This window comes from Alternaria triticimaculans, assembly GCF_023758025.1.
Source record: "Alternaria triticimaculans strain BMP 0046 chromosome Unknown scaffold_10, whole genome shotgun sequence".
Taxonomy (NCBI): domain Eukaryota; kingdom Fungi; phylum Ascomycota; class Dothideomycetes; order Pleosporales; family Pleosporaceae; genus Alternaria; species Alternaria triticimaculans.
Window position 1 is genome coordinate 417,029 of NW_026055967.1, and position 19,328 is coordinate 436,356.

Genomic DNA, 19,328 nt, shown 5'->3' on the forward strand with positions numbered 1-19,328 from the left:
TATCACAACTTGGCTTCCGAGAGTTGTGTGGAGAAAGAAAAGCAAAATGTTGGCGAGGAAGACGGGGGCCATTGCAACAAAGCCACACAGAACTTTCGCTACCTCCGCAGTAGTTCTTCTAGTACGGACGACGATAGGCATTGGCCTCAAGTCGATTTCGCCAGCACTTCCAGCTGTTAAGCGAAACAACTCTGGTACGAGAAAGGCTATGGTATATATCGACATCAAGACCTGGGTGAGGGGAGTACCACGCATAGCGAATACTTTTAAAGCCTGTGGAGCCGCTCCGATAGTGAACGCAAACATGCTTTGTCTCCAGTTGCGATCAATCGATGATCCCGTGAGGTAATTGCTGTTGGTCATTTGGAGATCCCGAATAGGCGTGTTCGACCTTGAAGGAACTTCAACAGCTCCACTCCCGGTCGCAGGTGTAGTTGTGTCATGGTTGCTGATGCCATTTGGCGTTACTGTATCCTCTGGGATGTTGTCGTCCACGGGAACTCCAGAGTTTCTCAAGACCGAATCAGAAAGGTCGTCTCGAATCGATGCGAGTGGTAGATTGAGCGTGGATTGGATGTTTCCGCGTTCAAATCGACCATACCAGACATGCCTTGCGGCAGTAGAAATCGGGCAGCCAACGTTCATCAGACAGACGAATTCGACGATCATCATCACTGTATCCAAAGCGCAAACTAAAGGCGAAGCTCGTAAAGCGGTACTGAGCACGTGGTTTGCGCCGAGAACCCGACCAGTGCTTTGCATCATGACGGTAACCATGCATGCAATAACAGGCCAGCAAGCGCTCTGCCAGGACACCTGATTGGAAGTGTTGCCATTGGTTGCTGTCAACTTAGTCCCAAAGTTTTGCTACAAGTCGTTCACAACTTACGGGAAGTGTTGTCGAGCGGAGTGCTTCCATTCGGGAGCGATCCGGCGTCGACGTTGGCATTTGGGATGATCATGACAGTCTGTTGAAATATGGCTGATGGCAAGAGACCTGCGTCGCCGAAAGAGAGCAGTGGATGTGATGACGCAATAATGAATGAGGAAGCTGGATGGGCCGGTCCTAGAGGAAAGCAGTGAAGGTGAAAGTACGTTTCGCGCTCTTGAATGTGTTGAGCTCAGAAGGCAGAATCGGGTACGCGTCTTACAGATGCCGTGACACCTAGAATACAGGTTTTGCGCCTGCCGAGTATCATCTTGCAGTTAGAAACGACAGATAAGATGTTGTGGCGTACAAGGCAGAGCGCTGAAGAGGCAGTGCTCGTGACATTTGTGACACAATGCATGCAAGTAGCCGCACCTAAGCTAAAAAAAAGGTGAGGCAAATGGGCATGGAGCCGTGTCGTCTTGGCGCTGCATGATCCTAGATGCAAAAAGAAGAGCAAAAACATACAACAGCCTAGCTGGCCGGTATCTTGCTTAAGTACCGCTGAGCGAACGGGAAGCGCTGGTTGTCAAGATCCTATGGTCGTATGTACAATGTTGAGGACTTGGAATGTAGATAACCGCGTTGCCATGGGCTGGGCTCTATAGATCGAAGGGTCGTAGACGACAACATGGGTGTAGGATGTGTACTGGCTCGTGCCGGGTTCTGCTGCTGGTGCGGAGTCACCAGTGGCGTACTATTGCGGTGAGGAGCGCTTAAATGGGGTATACTGCGGTCGTCGGTTTGGGGTGCAGGTATAATGGGGATCGACTAGCAAGTAAAGAGGACGACAGGGCTGACTAGATGCTACACGTTAGCAAACATGATGTGGAATATACTGCTAGTACATTCAGTTGTCCCAAGACCTCTATCGCTACGAATGTAGCCGTTGCACAGCCTTGCGCGCCGATGTGTGCTTCCTATGCGAAGGTGCTGGGTAATGGCGTCTTGACAAGAGCAATGCTGTCTCAGTACTACGCAGGCATTGCGCATGATGGTCGCATGATGTGGCGCTTGAAAAGGGAGGGTGTCGTTGAGGAGAGGATCGCACTCGTGGGTGTCTTTGTGCGGCACGGGCATGCGCCGCACGCGGCAGGAAACACGCGCAGGACCCTGAAGATGACGTTGATCACGTGCTTGTTTAGCGCGTCAGTCACGCGTCTCAACTCCAGGCCCGGCCAAGGTGCCCCACAGTCCCCTCGTAAGACACGTCCTATACGCGCGACCAGAATCATCACCCACACTTCATGCTGCGACGCTAGGTGGTGCTTCAGTATGGAATACGTGGCCTGCTCCGATCCCATTATTCGGCCATCGTCGCTCTCGGCCATACGTATCTAGGTATGGCCTTGGACATGGATGTAGCTGAAAGCCCCGCACTCAAGGCATCCCTCATACATCGTAAGTGCATGTCCAGTAAACCATACTAAAACGCTACACAACTGCATCTTCCGCATCGCGCATAAACGAGGCACTACGAAGTACCATGGCCGACCTCTCGAGAGAAGACCTGCCGACTTCGCATAGCCCCCACCTCGTCATCCGGCACCCTACCGAAGAAGAGTGCACGACAATCTCCACGAATACATCCACCGAATGGAAAGACTCGCTTCCACTTGCGAAATACTTAGAAGAGGGACAATTCCTCGCTACGGTTCCTTTAGCCCAGGATGGAGGCATGACAGCATGGATCTTGGTTCACAAAGATCAAGCTCCCAACGAACGTCAAATCTTGTGTTCTTGCGAGAGCTTCTGCAAGCGATCACTCACGAGCGATACCAGCGGTACTATCAGCGAGAACATTGTGCATGGCGTGGCCAGCGTCTTCTCCCCGAGCGAGTACCGCGGCCGAGGGTATGCGGCGCGCATGATGCGTGAATTGGCGAGGACCTTGCATACGTGGCAAGCAGAAGGATATCCATGTGTAGGAAGCACGCTGTATTCCGACATTGGGAAAGAATTCTATGCGAAACTAGGCTGGCTCCCAAACTCCACCAATTCGCACATCGAGCTGCAACCCTGCGCCATCGCGTGGCCTTCGCCGACTACACCAGTTATCGAGGAAGAGATAGGAGATTTGTGCAAGCGGGACGAAGACTTGGCTCGGTCCCGCATGGCAATACCCACGCAAGAGGCGAAAACTCGTTTTACGATCATCCCAGATCTTGACCATATGCTCTGGCACATATCCAAAGAGGTGTTTGCGACGAAACACCTCTTTGACCGGATACCCAACGCGAAAGGAGCGATAGCTGGCCCGCCCGGCAGCCAAGTCTGGGCACTTTGGACGCATCGATACTACAGTCATCCTGACGCAAGCACGTCACGCAACGTGCTATACATACTTCGGCTAGTGGTTGAGGTCGATGAGACTGCGACAAGGCTATCTTCTGATGCAGCGAAACTGCCTGAGCCTGCCATGTACGAACAGCAGGCAGTATACCTTCGGGTGGTTTTGCAGGCAGCCCAGGCCGAAGCCAAAGAATGGAAACTCGATGTCGTCAAGCTTTGGGATCCTACACCCTTGGCTCTAGACATACTTGCTCAAAGTGGTCTAGATTTCGAGGTTGTAGAACGGAAGAACGACAGTATTGCTAGCCTTCTTTGGTACGATGCAGATGGTGGTGTCAGTGACGAGAGGCCATTGTGGCTGAACAACGAGCACTACGCGTGGCAATAGGAGTTGGAAGACCTGATGCCGATGACATTCGAGTCGTACATGTAGTGCTGGTTCAACTGCACAGTTTTTGCGTTTACCCTACGAGAGAGGTTTCGATGAAAAGTCTGGGACAAGATCGTTGATCATCTTTCTCCTCTCGAACTCACCGTGGAACAATTCGCTACCAGTCGCGTCGCCTTGTGACTACATCGCGTTGAGCATAGCGCAGTGGCGGTCCAGTACCACAACTCAGTTTAACAAAGTAGGACTCTTCTTTCACACCTATATCGACAACTGCACGGGCTGCTGTATTTCAATTGCTCGCGCCATGACCCAGATACATTTGAGTTTTCGCCTTTGATGGCAGTACTGGAGTGTACCCAGGTGTGTCAGCCCCCACAGCGCCAGGGGAAACTCTTGTCATCGGAGAGGAAGTAGACTTACCTGTGATGATGTTCTCATCAAGCGCGACGTCGCTTTGATCGATTTTCGGCGCGCTTTGCAATTCCCAATAAGCGGGTGGCATCAGAGTGGTTCGAGCTGGTGGGTCGACATGCCAGCAAGAGTGGGGTATCCACTGCGGACGCCAATCTGTATTTGTGGAGTGAGCACTGGGCAGGACGCGCAGGCGTTTGCGAGATCAAGAACGTACATTTTCCGGTGAATCAAATGTGCGAGTATGCACAGCGTCAGCGATGTCACGTACTGCTATTGGTTGAGGTTTGCAAACCCCGCTTCTGTGCCACCTGCCCGCGGGTTTGAAGCACTAGGTATCGACACACTATTTGTTTGGTTCAAACCTCCCTCATGCAGCTTACACAGGGAGCAGACAATTTCGGAAGCTGCAAACTGCCTAGGTGTACTCGACCCTAACTCTCAAACACGTCGCATAGTCATCGATTTCCAACTGCGATCTACCAACCTCATTCGAATCCAGACTTGTTCAACCCAACGGATCAGCTTTAGCTTCTCTTTTCAACCGTCATGTTTTCTCCAAGTAATACGGATAACCGAGAAGCGGACGGGCAAGACAAACCAGGAGTAAACCAGAACCCGCACGAGTCAGCTGCAGACTCGCCGGTGCCATACTCGCTTTTCACAAAGAACGAACGATACGGAATTGTTGCTATGATCACCCTGGCAGCCTGGTTCTCGACTCTGAGCAGTTTCATTTATTACCCTGCCCTTCCGATGGTTGCCAAGGATCTGGACTCGTCGATTACGATGATCAACCTTACCGTCACGTCCTACTTGGTCGTATCTGCCGTCGCTCCCGCGGTTGTCGGAGATGCAGCTGACATGTTTGGACGCCGACCCGTTTACGCAGTCACCCTTCTGCTGTATGTCGCCGCGAACGTTGGGCTTGCAATGCAACACTCAGCTGTGGCACTCTTACTGCTACGCATGGTGCAAAGTGCAGGGATATCTGGCATGTGGCCCCCGCCAGGTTCTTGACGAGCATGAATGTGCAGCAAGCTGACAACTGTGAACCAAGATCAGGCGCTTTCTCCATCTCATATGGTGTTATCGCCGACATCTCAGCACCAAGTGAGAGGGGGGCCTTTGTATCTGCTGTTTCATTTGGGTGAGTGAAATCGCTACACAGCGTCACACTCTAGATCAGCTTCTTTTGACACTCGATAGGATCACCACCGCGCCAAGCCTGGGCCCGGTCATAGGTGGCGCATTTGCCTCCGGTCCTGGTTGGAGATGGATATTCGGATTTCTAGCCATCGTGTCCGGCTTTTGTTTGGTCACACTATTACTCGCCTTACCGGAGACCAATCGGAGCATTATCGGGAACGGCGGTATCAAACCTTCAAAGCTATTGGAGCCTATCATCAGAGGTATCATGCGGCCATGGGACGGCCAGCGCGGCCCGAGTACTCCGCCCCCACCCCTTCAAGTCAAGAGAATACCGAATCCAATCATGAGTCTTCGCGTATTGTCACGCAAAGACGTGGCTGTAAGCATTATGCCTGGAAGTTTCTTGTACACTGTTTACTGCTGCATTCACACATCACTGTCGACAACCTTTGTGCAGGTCTACCATCTCAAAGAATGGCAAGTCGGCCTGTCATATCTTCCATTTGGTGTCGGCGCGATTCTTGCGACTTTGATCTCCAGCAAGTGGATAGACCGAGACTATCGTATTGTAGCGAAGGCCCATGGCTTGCCCGTGACTAAAATGTCTGGGGATGATTTGTTGAATTTTCCCATTGAAGAAGCTCGTATGAGGAGCGCATTCGCGCCCGTCTTTTGTGCTTTTGCCTCCATCTTGGTCTATGGCTGGCTGGTCAATGAGCGTCTAGTGAGCAGAGTGGCGTCCCGAAGGGTTTCATTCGTTGGCTGACACGCCTTAGCACCTTGCAGGACCTCTGATCTGCCTTTTCTTTGCGGGCCTTTCTATCCAGACTTGCTTCAACGTAAAAGCCCTCAGCTACAGTTCATGATAGCCCATCGCTAACTGTCTTAGATCAACAACACTCTACTGGTTGATATCAATCAAGACATGCCAGCAACGGCTCAGGCTTCGTCCAATATCGTCCGTTGTGCCCTTTCTACCGTCATGATAGCCGTTCTCCAATACCTCATAGATTCTATAGGTTTTGGCTGGACCTTCGTTATCATGAGTTCGTTTTGCCTCATTGCCGGTTTCTTTTACTTCATCGAGCTAAGATTTGGACGAAGGTGGAGACTGGCCCGGAATGGGTTGACGGTTCACTAGGTAAGATGCAAAATCACACTTAGTGCAGAAATGGGAAGTCTTCAGCCATTGGTTTGTACAGGCCGGAAATTACGAACACATGTCTCATTCTCCCTGATACCCGTTCGGATACTTTTCCAGAATTCGCTGCATATCCGCAATGGCCCTGCTTTATATCAGTGGATCCGTGCGTGGTAAGAATAGTCGGTGCGTACATCTTTCGAAAGTTGCTGTTGTCCGAGTACAAGGCTGAGGCGCAAAAGTGTCCGTTTCTTCGTTACGTTAGCGGCAAAGACATTGGTCTTGGCTGGTTTGCTTACATAGCATAAAGAAGGTTGCGATCCTCGTAGTCATCTTCGGGTTCTGTTATCGGAAAGAACTTGTGATATTCTCGCATCCACTGCCGGCCGAGCTTGTAGCGCGGGGTGGCCATACTACCGACATCGTCTTTTTTTTATCGAAAATCACCTCGTCAGTCCCATTACAACTTCAACAATAGAGTAGCTGCTTACATTCATTATGACCCCAAAATACAGATGGGTCAAAGTATACTGGGTCACCGGTAGCTGCATTGGTACCCATGTTACCGCACCAAATGTTGCCATGGAGTGCAACGGGTTTGAGACTTCGACCATGAGTGTTCAGGGGTCGAAGAAGGCGAGGAATGACCTTCTCTTTGAGACCAAGTACCAGTCTTTCAATCTCTTCACTTGGGCCCTGCGATACCAACTCCTGGTCGACAAAGGACTGAAAGCGGCGGCTGTAGAGCTCCTCCCATGTCTCACTCCATGTCAGATCCTGATACATACTTCCTTCGTGGGTCATGACATGGTAACCGAACTTCGTCGGAGCTTTCGGGTCCACCATGCTGTCGTGATGGAGTTTAGCAAGCATGGCAGAGAATTTACGAATGTCCGGGAGATCTTCGATCATCTCCATAAATTCAGCGAGATAGAAGTGCTTGCTTGGATCAGATACGTATGTGCCCCAAGCAATGGCACGTGGGATTCCTTCTAAAGACCGATGTTCAAAGTCAGAGCTGTGTCAGTGTTCATCTACCTAGGTCGCGTACCTGGAGTGTACTCATGCAAGGTTTTGACGCCATAGTATTCTCCTCTTAGCATACTCATGCCTAATTCCCCACTGGAGACCTTCAGGAAATACTTCTTGGGGGTCCCATCGGCTAGTTGAACATCGATACGCGCAGTGCGTGTCCAGAAGCTAGCGCCGTGTGATTTTGCTCCCATCACTTTGCATCCCGGCGGTAACTCTTGGTGGCGATCAGTCCAGTTCTTGTCAGCACTCGGGAGATTTACTTACTTTCAACGATGGCTTGGTCTACATCAATAGCCTGCGACGTAAGTTGTTTCGTTGGCTCTGGTATCCACGTAATTTCCGTCATGCTTTGAAGCGAGTTCGAGATGGTCTATGTGGGTCGACAATAGTTTTAAGGCTGGCACTGACTAGAAGATTTGGCCTTACAAGGTTGAGTGAGTATTAAATCTGGATGAAGAGAGACATCGGCGGGGTCGTTATTTGGGGCGAGGTTCCACAGAGCGGTCGTTACATAGAGCTTTAAACCCGATTGGTTGGCCAGTGAGGGATGCAGGATGCGGGTGAGAAGGAATGGCTGCCCAGCTGCCACCCAATGTCCTCTGCTCTGCAGGCGCTCACCGGCACACGCCACTCATGCGCATTCGTATCGCCTCGATTGCACGCGATTAGGAAGGCGACAACACATCGTTGCGCTGACCAATTGGTCTGACCCACTACCAGGCTGTGGCTTGGAACATCATTGCTTTTGCGGCTGTTTGCTGAAACCCATTTCCACTCCGCTGTCGTATCTTGTTATGTCTTTATAGGTTAATTGGTTGCATTTTTGGGAAGAGTCTGACTCTGCATTGCCCCATGTACACTAGCCTGACCTTCTAGCGACCTGTTTTCATCTCCAACTCCACTCAATCTCGCCAGCTCCACATCTTCAGAGACCCACCTGTTCTCATTCTTTGTCCAGGCAGCACGATAACTCGACTTTCTCTAATCAAGTCCATGCGATGGATGACGTAAGAGGCCCACAGCTTTTAGTCTCAAATGAACGACTGATTCAATGTTACAGGATGTCAGCGATCTCCCCGACATCGATAAGAGCATCGAAAAGCGGAAAACTGCGAAGACCAGCAGTGCCAGCATCGCATCTTTCGGCTCATCTATAGGCCGAAGATTCAGCTTCAAATCGTTCTCTAGTCGCAAACCAACGACCAAAGTCGAGAAGCCACGGAACGAATTTGGCCTAAATACTGTGTACGAACCGGACGAAACTTCGGCAGTCATCGCAGACCTTGTTTTTGTGCATGGTCTCGGCGGTGGTTCCAGCACAACATGGTGTCTCAAGCAAGACGCCGATTACTTTTGGCCAAAAGAGTGGTTACCTAAAGACCCAGACTTCAAAGGAGTCCGTATCCACAGCTTTGGATACAACGCGAATTGGGCCACCTGGCTGAAGAGTCCGGTCGACATCCATGCTTTCGGTCAGTCTTTAGTCGAAGACCTGAGGAGCGATCCAAAGATCAATAATCTGGATAGTCGCATTATCCTTGTAGGGCACAGCATGGGTGGTTTAGTGATCAAGAAAGCATGCGTCTTATCTAAGACTAATCCGGATTACAGCGACATCGCTAACCGATTACATTCGTTGTATTTCCTGGGTACTCCCCACCGAGGCTCGAATCTCGCTGGTGTTTTAAACAATTTCCTTCGCCTGTCTGGAAGTGGACGAAGAGCGTACGTATCCAGTTTGCAAGCTAAGTCAGAGAGCATACGTATTCTGAGCGACTCCTTCCGTATTCATTATGCGGGAATACATTTGCACACATTCTACGAGTCTCAGCCCACACCTCCTGTTGGAATGATCGTCGATCAAGAATCCGCTACTCTAGGTCTGCTAGCCGATAATAGCCATGGATCTAATACTGACCGTCATAGGTTACGCTGAAGAACGCATCCAGTTGTTAAATGCGAACCATCGCGATCTAGCCAAGTTCGAGACTAAATTGGACTCAAATTACAGGTCTCTAAGAAACCGTCTGGCATCAACAATCGATCAGATAAGGCTCGAAATGCAGAAGCAAACAACACCATCGAATTTCTCAAGTATGGAGATTGGTATCAAAACTCCCGATGCATCGGTACTGCTATCTTTACCAGAGCTGTATCAAAGTAGGGCGAACGAGATGGAGGAGATCGCTAAGTACCTCTCCATCGATGCATCAGACGACAAAAGGCTTTCAACCCTCAATAACACAAGAATGACTGGATCAGGTTCCTGGCTCACTAACAGAACCAGTTTTCGGGAGTGGCGGTCGCCACCAGCACCTCGCTATTTCTGGCTGAAGGGGACACCGGCGTCGGGGAAGTCAATGCTCGCAAGTTATGTTATTGAGTTCTTACAAGACAGCCCCGTATGTCACTACTTCTTCAACAAAGGTGATAAGACCGACAACAACGTGAGCAGCTTTCTACGCTCCATGGCGCTACAGATGGCTCAGATCAACCCTGTCGTTCGTAGCGCGATTTTCCGGCTTTCACAGAAAGGTCCACCCATCGATGCTCGCAACCAGAGAACCATCTGGAACACTGTTTTCACGAGCTGTGTGTTTCACGTTACATTCCCTACCCCGTAAGTGTTTTGCAGCTCCTATGCAGGGCGGAACTCACACAACCGCTGCAGTCATTATTGGGTGGTTGATGCATTAGACGAGGCAGCCGACAGGGGCACATTAAATGAATGTTTCAGTCTACTGTCCAAGATCGACGAAAACATCCCACTGAAGATCTTCGTCACCAGTCGACCAGATCCCGCATTGGATGATTTGTTCGTGCAGCTTCCTCTGGTGCAAGAATACATATCGCCAGAGGATTTGTTGCCCGATATCTCCTCGTACGTCCAGAAATGGTCCGCCACCTTCCCCGTTAATACAACTCAAGAAAGAGAAAAATTGGTTGACAAGATTGTTCGCATGTCTGGCGGTAGCTTCTTGTGGACCGTGCTAGTGACTAAACAGCTTCGGGAAGTTTTCACTGTCGGAGAAGTTCACGAGGTTCTATGCGAGATTCCTCAAGAAATGGATGACCTATACACGCACAACATCCGGAAAATGGAGTCCCTGAGGTCAAAGAGCGCAGCAAAGCATACAATTACATGGGCAATCTGCGCTGTGCATCCCTTGACCGTCAACCAGATGAAGGATGCTATCAGGCTGACTCTGGGAAGTCCTATAGCACGCGATCTACGAACCAGTCTCCAATATCTTTGTGGATACTTCCTCGATATTGATGTGCAGTCGCGGGTACAGCTAGTTCACGAAACAGCCCGCACTTTCCTCACTCATCCGGATCTGAACTCAGACTTTCGAATTGACTATGCCGAAGGACACAGTCTTATTGCATCGGCTTGCCTCAATCATCTGATGAGCGATGAATTGAGTTATTCAAGGAGACGGCGTAGCTCCACTACGAGCGGGCACAGCAAGACTTCAATGACTGACTACGTATGTTTACGGTTCAGCGAACACATTCTTCGAGCATCCTCCCAGTCCAACGAACTGTTCAACACGTTAGACAAGTTCTTCAGAACAAACGTGCTTTCCTGGATCGAGCACGTGGCCCATCTCAAAGATTTGGACTGTCTTAATCGAACTTCAAGACACCTGTCGAACTACCTCAACCGCAGGATGGAGCATGTTCCGTTATTGCAAAGCGATCTCCATGCCTGGGCCGTCGACTTACCTAGGTTGGTAACACAGTTCGGCGTCAATCTTCTGAGCGATCCCGCTGCCATCCACACACTCGTGCCGCCGTTTTGTCCTCGAGACTCTGCTGTATACCGGCACTTCGGATATGCTGAGGATGGCATCAAGCTAGTAGGCGCGTGGAACGCAGGTTGGGGGGATAGGATATGCTCCATCTCATATCATGACACCTACGCGACAGTGGCTGCTTCTCGAGACGAACGATTCGCTGTTGGGTTGGCTGACGGCTTGGTCAATGTCTATCGAACCTCCACGTGCGAACACCTCCTGAGTATGAGACATGAAGAATCAGTATCAGTTCTGGAGTTTGGTTCCACATCCAAAGTCATCGCCTCAGCTGGTTTGCGGTTTCTAAGACTGTGGGATGTGGTGACTGGCGTTCAACTCTTCCACATCGCTACCGATTCGCAAACCCTAGCTTTGACTTTCGACGAGACAGAAACGTCGGTTACAATAGCGACCAGAGACAAGCATGTTCTGACTTACAGAATTTCCGATGGCTCACCGCTACACCAGGTCCCCTGGATTGACGCTTTCTCTGAAGACACAGACTCAGGCTTTGCACCATCTCCGTCTGCGGCCAGGCTATCTACAGAACAACAAACACTTGCGATAGTCTATCGAAGCAAGCCGGTACAGCTGTGGTCTCTGGATAAGCAGCACCGTATCGGGGCTTGCTTGAGACCGGCAACGCACAAGAATGACAAGGGAGGCCACACCGTCAACTGTCTAGTCTTCAATACCAGCTCTGCAAACCCACGACTTCTGGTGTCATATTGGGACGATATCCTGGTCAAGTTCGATAGTAGGACTTGCAAGCCGCTCCTCACAACTGCGACATGCGTTACGAAGATAGCTATGTCTTGTAATGAAAAGACCTTTGCTGGAAGCGACGGCAATGGCGGGATCAAGATTTTCGATTTCGAGACACTCCAACCTCTCCACAGCATACATATACAAGGAGATCCGGTATCGTCGCTCGCCTTCACTAGCGACAGCCTGCGCATCGTGATTCGCGGGGTACGCAAGCCAATGTCTGGGAGCCACTCGTCCTCTTCGGGCAAGACACTGAAGCTCTCTCCAGCGAGCCTAGCGAATCTGTGCACCAAATAGTAGACGACATTGTTGAATCTGTTGTCAACGAGTCTGCTATCATAACCACCCTGCACTGTTGCGATCAAAGTGGTATGGCTTTCTGCGGGCGCAACGACGGACGTGTCGATACCTGCAACCTCGACGACCCCGAGAACACTATGCGCAACCTATACAAGCATGGTGGGTCCTTCATTAGTATTACATGCATGGACTGGAGTCCTAGAGCGCGTGTGATAGCGAGTGCAGACTCTGCAGGAAAGTTTTGTATCATGAAAATCACGACTGGCACACGGAGAGAATGGAGCGCTGAGATGATGGTCCAGTCGAGGTTAGGCCAAGGCTGTATTATACGACAGATCCTCGTCCACCCTGAGGGTTCGTTCGTACTTGTTTCCTCATCAGAGGCGGACTCTATATGGTCATTATCAACCAAGGAGCAAGTAGCGTCACTTGACAGGCGAGAACGCATAGCTTGGAAATGGTTTGTTCGACCATCTGCTCCGTCGCAACTGCTTCTTTTTGAGGACAAGATCTTGCGGCTTTTCAGATGGGAGGACCTTCACCAGATCGCTGCCTCTGAGAACCCCGTGGTGCCGATCGAGATCGAGAGGCGCATGTCTGGGGAACAAGCCGACGCGGATGCCATTTCTGTCTCAAGCGAAGGCGATGACCTGGTCATTCTGCAGCGATCGCAAACCGTGCAGCACAGTGTACCGGGCCTGCGACCTCAGTCTAATGACGCTATGATGACCAAGATACGCGTCTTTGATCTGACTACTCTGGATCCCGAGTCTACTGATATCGGAGGCTCGTCGTCGCCTGATATGTCAATTGACAACGCGACACAGTCTCTTATCTTCTTGAACCCCAAGCCATCTTCAACCCTGGGTATTCCTCTATCGCCAACGGCTACGCCCAATGTCCCATTCTCTTATCCTTTCGGAGGCGGTCGTAGCAAGTCCTATACTCGCTGGTCTTCCATTAGAGATGTCGCTGATATACCCGATGTGGAGAGAATCATTGGTACGGTGAAAAAGTTCGATTGGTGGCATCTTATTTTCCTTTCCAAGATGGGGTGGGTCTGCTCGGTTCAGATCGGGGAAGGCGGTCGCAAAGTCCTCGACCAATTCCAGAAGCACTTCTTTGTTCCATCGGTTTGGCGCACAGGCAACTCGCCTCTTATCGCCAAGGTACGGCGGAGCCACGATATCGTGATTGTACACCAAGATGGCGTTATTGTGGTCAAGAATGGGTTAGACAACGGGGAGCATGTGTCCTTCTCTTTGAGTACGCTATGAACGGGTTCCGAATAGATTGCCAAGTAATGGCCAAGTGGTATTTTGAGAACCTGTAGCCCAATGTGAAGACCGGACAACGCTCTTTTGTTATTGAAAACATGTCAATCTTCATCCCATCCATCGCCTGATCTACTGGCATCCATGTAGTCGACTACGTTCTCCTCGCTTTCCGTGATATCCAACGGGTCGCCTCCCATCCTGAAAGAGTACACCTGCAGTGAGACATTGGCAGCTTTGCATCTGACACGGCGGTGCAACGCTTGGCCCTTGTGGTTGAGTGCAATCAGCAATACCCATCCCTCTTCGCAGGCCTCGCGGTCTGCAACCGCTACAAGCAACGTTTGATGGGTATTTTCGTACTCCTCACCTATCATCTGAGTCACATTGCTTCCTTCCATCGCGTCGGGGCATCGGACTAGAGCGCTTAAGATGAACGGTGGTATATCATCCATCAGCCCGACCTCGTCATCGGCGTCCCGTGCCGCCACTCCGTATGCGGCATTGTTGTCGTCGAATACAAAAAGCCCAAACAAGTTTTCGTCGAAGTTGTAGTTGTGTTCCGGACAGCACGTTACTTTCTGCCATAGTCGGGAATATGCCTCGTCGGCACTTGCGCGTGTAACAATCTCTTCACCCAGGTTCTGCCCATTAAATGCTTCATTGCCATACCATGTCCGGATCCATATAGCACCAGCAGCACGATCCCATTTGCCTGAATCCGTCACTTTGCGGCGCTTCTCGAAGACCGACAGGTTTGAAGGGACGTGTTGAGGAAGTGATACATCGTCGCATCGCTCGCGGTAAAGCTGATCAAGACGCGCGTTAGTAAATGAAATTCGGACGTGCCCACAAAGTGAGATAGGTAGATCCTACCGAACGGCCACGCTCACCGAGGTGGATCCAGGCTTTGATAATGTTTCGTTCTTGCTCGTCTTGGTGTAGAGATGATTCTGGATCCCATTTCTCCTTTTGCTCTTGATCAGTCGCATTCGATAGAGCTTGCTCATGCTCGCTGTGCTGACTAAAAGGCGTAGAGTGCAGTCCGACGTACTAGAAAGAAATGATCAGAAGGTTCCCAGCCGAACGAGGGTTCTAATGACCGCGAACTGGCCATTGAGTTCGATGCCGTCGAGTTGGAATAGAGCGCATATGGTTCAAAGGTTGTGATGTGAGAAGACTTGAACAGGCAGCAGTCTCGGCTGCTGTTCTTGGCGTGTGCAGTGCGTCTCTCATTGGCTCATATGATCCTTCGAAGATCGCGAGCCGATCTTAGCAGTATTGAAGTTACTTCGCTATCCTGTTCCTGGGGTCTGTGACAAGGTCTGTGACGAGATACTTGATCGGAGGGCGCGGCAACAAGTACAATGCAAGCTTTCGCTTTTTGGAAATCCCATCAGGCGACCGCTTCGCCGAAGAATTTGCGCGAGGCATTGCTTTCCTCCAGATTCGCTTGAGTGAAAGGGTGTTCTGAGAAGAGGTAGGGTCGACGATCGCGTCGAACGATGTTTTGTCTCTGATCATGGGTGGCATGGTGTGTTAGGATGCGATTGACGTGTACGTTGGTGGGGCGGAAATGTAGAGTTAAGAATGAAATATCTCTAGATTGCTAGAAATATATGATGTTGATGTTTGGGTCGTGGAGCGATGAACCACGGGTCAGTCTTGCAGAGGATGAGGGGCTGTAGCATCTGTGCCGAGGGAACCAATGAGTCGATTTGTATATGTACTCTCCGGATTGTTTACCGATATGTAAAAGCCAAATTGCAGGCTCAGATTAGCAGAACTTTGCCGTCGCCGGAAACAGCGGTTCTGCGGCAAGGAGAGCATCCCCTGTTTAACGAGCCTGCTTTAGCATGGGGAGCTATGGTAAAAAGGCAACGTCACATGTGCTTAGCGCGGCGATGTCGAGAGTACGCGGGATTACGTTCTGCGCAGCCATCGTGCGCAATAACAAGACTTCATGTTACCATGATGCGGTGTTGAGTAAGCAGATTCCAGATGTTGAGTTGATGTTTGTTAGATGCAGGTCCGGAGTGACGGCGATGATCTGGGCCCAGGCAATGCGGAAGCTACCCCGGGCGGGCCAACGACGTCAGGGCAGGAGCCACCCAGCCATCCTTGATGTCTCCACTCCAGCACGTCTACACGGACGGTACACCTCACCACGACACCTCACAGCCCTCACCGCATCGCGACACGTACTATCCCCCATATAAGCCATCGCGCATCCATGAGCGCTATCTCCGCGCTGCATGTGGCAGACTCTGCGACAATACCATCGTGATTTTGCCATCCCGGGTTCCAAACGGTCACGCATGGCTTCTGGCAGCATTGGCGACGTGCCTGCCGCGACTTTTGCTGAGTACGTAGACGATCCTTTCTTCGACCACGGTGACGAGGCGGGTGCATCGCAATCGCAGACATCGCTGGAAAAGGAGGATGATTTCATGGAGAATGCGCCGCCTGCCGATGCACCGCAATTGGCGCTGGCGCAAAGACCCGAAGCGCCGTCGCGATGCATCGCGGTGCGCCCGGCTCTCACCCACCGTCTCTACTCTCATCGCCTCCATGTGCGGGCCAAAGCTAAGCTACAACGCGATAGACTTCTCTCCGGCCCTATGATCGACGTCTACGTAGGCGAGTCCAAGCGCCACTGGTCGCTGCATCGCAATTTGCTATGCCACCACTCCGAAACCCTCGAGAACGAGCTCCTAGGCGATGCCGACGGTCACACTAGGAAAGATCGCCTCGATCTTCCCGATTACAACCCTGCCGGCTTCGAGCTGCTGGTGAAGTGGCTATACCAGGGCAGCCTCGACGATGTCTCTGACATGGCCGACGCCAACCAGAAGTATGAGTATGCTGTGAGCTGTCACAGACTCTATCTGCTTTGCGATCGCTTTGACATGCTTCAACTGAAGAACGTCGCGATGGATCAGTACAGAAAAGGCCTAAATGAGGCCGAGCTAGTACCTGACGCTGACGAGATTGATGACATCTATCGCAAGAGTCCGACAGGATCGCCCTTCCGCACGCTTATGACGCGCATCGCGGCCCGCCAGATTATGGATCCTGGTAGTGAGCGCGACGTCGAAACCTATCGTGAGTGCTTCGAGAACAACCCGGACTTCGCCATCGATCTGGTCAAAGCCATCAGGTCAGGCACTGGCGGCATGCTGTTCGACGATCCAACAGATGAGGGTCATGAGTGCGACTACCATGACCACGAAGCTGGCCCGAACTGCCACACAAAGGGCAAGGGCAAAGGGAAGCAAGGTGTGTGACTCCGACCTCTCCCAAGCCCACTCAGCACCCTATCAGCCATCTCACTGCTGTCAAAAACGCGTAATAACGTCCATTAACCAGCAAAGAAGAAAGCCGGCCTGTCATCCGCCAAATCAGTCCCCTACATAAGCTCCGACCAGCACAACCGCCCTCCCCGCCCTCCTCCCCCGAAGACGCCTCGCCCGCCTCATCCCCTGCAAGCTCGCCCACAAGAGGGAAGCGCCGGTCCTCTCCGCCGTCGCCTGACAAGTCCGGCGAGCTCGACGGTTGGCACATCGACGGAGATGGCAGTCGCCAGTCAAGCACCCAATCTCGACGCGATTCGCGAGAGGGAGAAGGACAGGGAAAAGCTGCGCAGAGTGACGCCGCCGGAGAGAAGACGCCTGGAGCGGGCTCAAAGCAGTGGAACGGAGATACAGAGGTCACGCCCAGTCCTAGAAGAGCGCCGCCGAAGCTCAGACGACGCGTCTCACCCACACCAGAATAGCCAGCTTGAAGATCAAGCATTGAGGGAGCTAGAGGGAGGACCGGTGCAGCCACCACAGCGATCACCGACGCGTCGAGGCATCTGGGAATGGGCGAAACTAGGGACGGGCAGGCTGAATGTCATCGGACGCATACCCCATCCCGAATGGAAGGGCCCGACTGTGTCGCACGAAGCTGTCGCGAATGGCAATTCGCGAATCACTACCATTCATGAAACCCATGACGATTTCAGCATCCCCTCCACAACGGCTACCGAGACGAACAATCTGCAAGAATACAACCAAGCAATGGCAGCTAAGCTCGAAGGCTTTGGCTTCCCACACGCTCACATTATCACGTCGCCACACTTCTCGCAGACAAAACGCTCTTCCGATGACCTTGTTGCTGCATCATCTACAGCGAGCACGCCAGCGAACCTGAATCTTGTTCTAGAGGGTGGCACAAATGGCAAGCGCGTTACACCGCAGGCCTCGAAAGACAGTCCGCCGTTGACGCCGGACACCCCGACACCGCAACAGCGCAGAAAAGACTCGACGATCGAGACGGAGAGCACACCGACGAAGGTCACCTCCGACAGTGCGAAGGCAGAGATCGCTGATCCACCTCCGAATGGCGTCAAGAAGACCTCTACTCCTACTCCTACTCCTGACCGCATCCCCAAGTATCGGATTGCGCTTTCTTCGAATTTCCTTTCGCCAGCTCGCAACAGTCCGAGTCCGGCATCTTAGTTCTTTCACGACCAAAAGCGATACCCTGTACGTACATATATTTTAACGACTAGCGAATCTTGTAATGCAATTCAAATATTCACGAAACGCGCCATAACATGCACTGGAGCACGACACTAGCACAACAATTCACATATGGCTAGCAAGCTCTGAGCAGATGCTCACTGTAGATTCACTGACCGCAGAGCTACACTTCTGGTGGTTGCGATTTACACAACACGCAGCGTTGAGTCAATCTACTCGTCGCGCGTCCAGTGAACACTGCCCCACTTCAGCCTCGCAGAAGCGATGCCGCAGTACAAGGTTGTCATCGCCTTGGCATATGCTGCTCGCCTCGCCACAGCACGATCGTCACAGTCGCTCTCAAAGCTTCCGAAAGCATAGCGTCCTTGAAAACATTTCCTCTTCCCATCGCCAATCACTTTCGTCTCTTCTCGATTCGCTCATAACCCTCTCGTAACATCACTGTCGCTGACCCAAAGCTGGCGTTTATCACGAAGGCACAGCCATGCCGAAGCACCCACATCACTCTGAGAAAGAAGCCTACCGTTACGAGTCCTTGGGGACAGCGCACAGCATACGGCTCTTACAGATTTGTTCAACGAAGGTACATGACAGTACGATACAGTGGCAGTTTTCGTTGTTGAACACCAACACCAAGCAGGCTCCAGAGTACGAGGCGTTGTCGTACGTCTGGGGTACTCCTAGCCGTGAAGAAGCGCTTGAAATGTCGGACGGCACGTTACTTCGGATCACAAAAAGCCTAAATAAAGCCTTACCGTACATCGCTATGAACTGCTCCACGGGCTACCTTTGGGTTGATCAAATATGCATCAATCAAGACGATTTGTCCGAGCGAGCGCAACAAGTCTCAATCATGGGCAGCATATATTCTAACTGCTCACGCGTTCTAGTATGGCTGGGACTGGTTCAAGAGCTGAAATCCAGCATCGCGGCCCAATGCTCATCGTTGGACAGTCTAGTCTCAGTTCCTCTTGACCATGCACCCCCGAACTACTACATGTTTGTCAGTTGGGGTAAACCGCGCGCCGACAACATTATCAGAGATATGGTCGATTGCGAGCGTAAACAAGAGGACCTTCTAGGCTTGTGCGGTGATATCCTGAAGAGCCCGTGGTTCTCGCGAGCTTGGGTATTTCAGGAAGTGGTTCTGCCACGAAAGTCGGCATTCATCCTACAAGACTCCATGACCCCACCTTTCAACCGCGCAACGGTCGTACTCCCCACCCTTTGGGAACTGTGTAAGACTGCATGGAAGTTGGAAACACATAACCTGTCTACGCCGTCCGGTTATGGGGTATTGAAAGAGATGC

The 19,328-nt window shown here is 51.6% G+C and overlaps 5 protein-coding genes across 5 annotated transcripts; 3 read left to right on the forward strand and 2 right to left on the reverse strand.

The window, feature by feature from the left end:
* Positions 1 to 2,414: 2,414 nt before the first annotated feature.
* J4E78_007014 (uncharacterized protein) lies at positions 2,415 to 3,608 on the forward strand (the record flags this gene model as incomplete). Its single annotated transcript, XM_049367624.1, has 1 exon — positions 2,415 to 3,608. One exon carries the CDS (start codon positions 2,415 to 2,417, stop codon positions 3,606 to 3,608), a length of 1,194 nt encoding a protein of 397 aa, XP_049220594.1.
* A 3,002-nt stretch (positions 3,609 to 6,610) lies between these two features.
* Positions 6,611 to 7,696, reverse strand: J4E78_007015 (uncharacterized protein; the record flags this gene model as incomplete). Its single annotated transcript, XM_049367625.1, has 4 exons — positions 6,611 to 6,741; positions 6,807 to 7,307; positions 7,367 to 7,564; positions 7,615 to 7,696. 4 exons carry the CDS (start codon positions 7,694 to 7,696, stop codon positions 6,611 to 6,613), a joined length of 912 nt encoding a protein of 303 aa, XP_049220595.1.
* A 652-nt stretch (positions 7,697 to 8,348) lies between these two features.
* J4E78_007016 (uncharacterized protein) lies at positions 8,349 to 13,495 on the forward strand (the record flags this gene model as incomplete). Its single annotated transcript, XM_049367626.1, has 7 exons — positions 8,349 to 8,357; positions 8,411 to 8,890; positions 9,182 to 9,230; positions 9,277 to 9,970; positions 10,022 to 10,640; positions 10,887 to 12,122; positions 12,146 to 13,495. The coding sequence occupies 7 exons, from the start codon at positions 8,349 to 8,351 to the stop codon at positions 13,493 to 13,495; spliced, it is 4,437 nt and encodes a 1,478-aa protein (XP_049220596.1).
* A 101-nt stretch (positions 13,496 to 13,596) lies between these two features.
* On the reverse strand, positions 13,597 to 14,609 carry J4E78_007017 (uncharacterized protein; the record flags this gene model as incomplete). The annotated part of the gene is made up of 3 exons (XM_049367627.1): positions 13,597 to 14,301; positions 14,369 to 14,493; positions 14,603 to 14,609. 3 exons carry the CDS (start codon positions 14,607 to 14,609, stop codon positions 13,597 to 13,599), a joined length of 837 nt encoding a protein of 278 aa, XP_049220597.1.
* Positions 14,610 to 15,810: 1,201 nt separating this feature from the next.
* Positions 15,811 to 17,994, forward strand: J4E78_007018 (uncharacterized protein; the record flags this gene model as incomplete). The annotated part of the gene is made up of 2 exons (XM_049367628.1): positions 15,811 to 16,771; positions 16,862 to 17,994. 2 exons carry the CDS (start codon positions 15,811 to 15,813, stop codon positions 17,992 to 17,994), a joined length of 2,094 nt encoding a protein of 697 aa, XP_049220598.1.
* Positions 17,995 to 19,328: the final 1,334 nt, after the last annotated feature.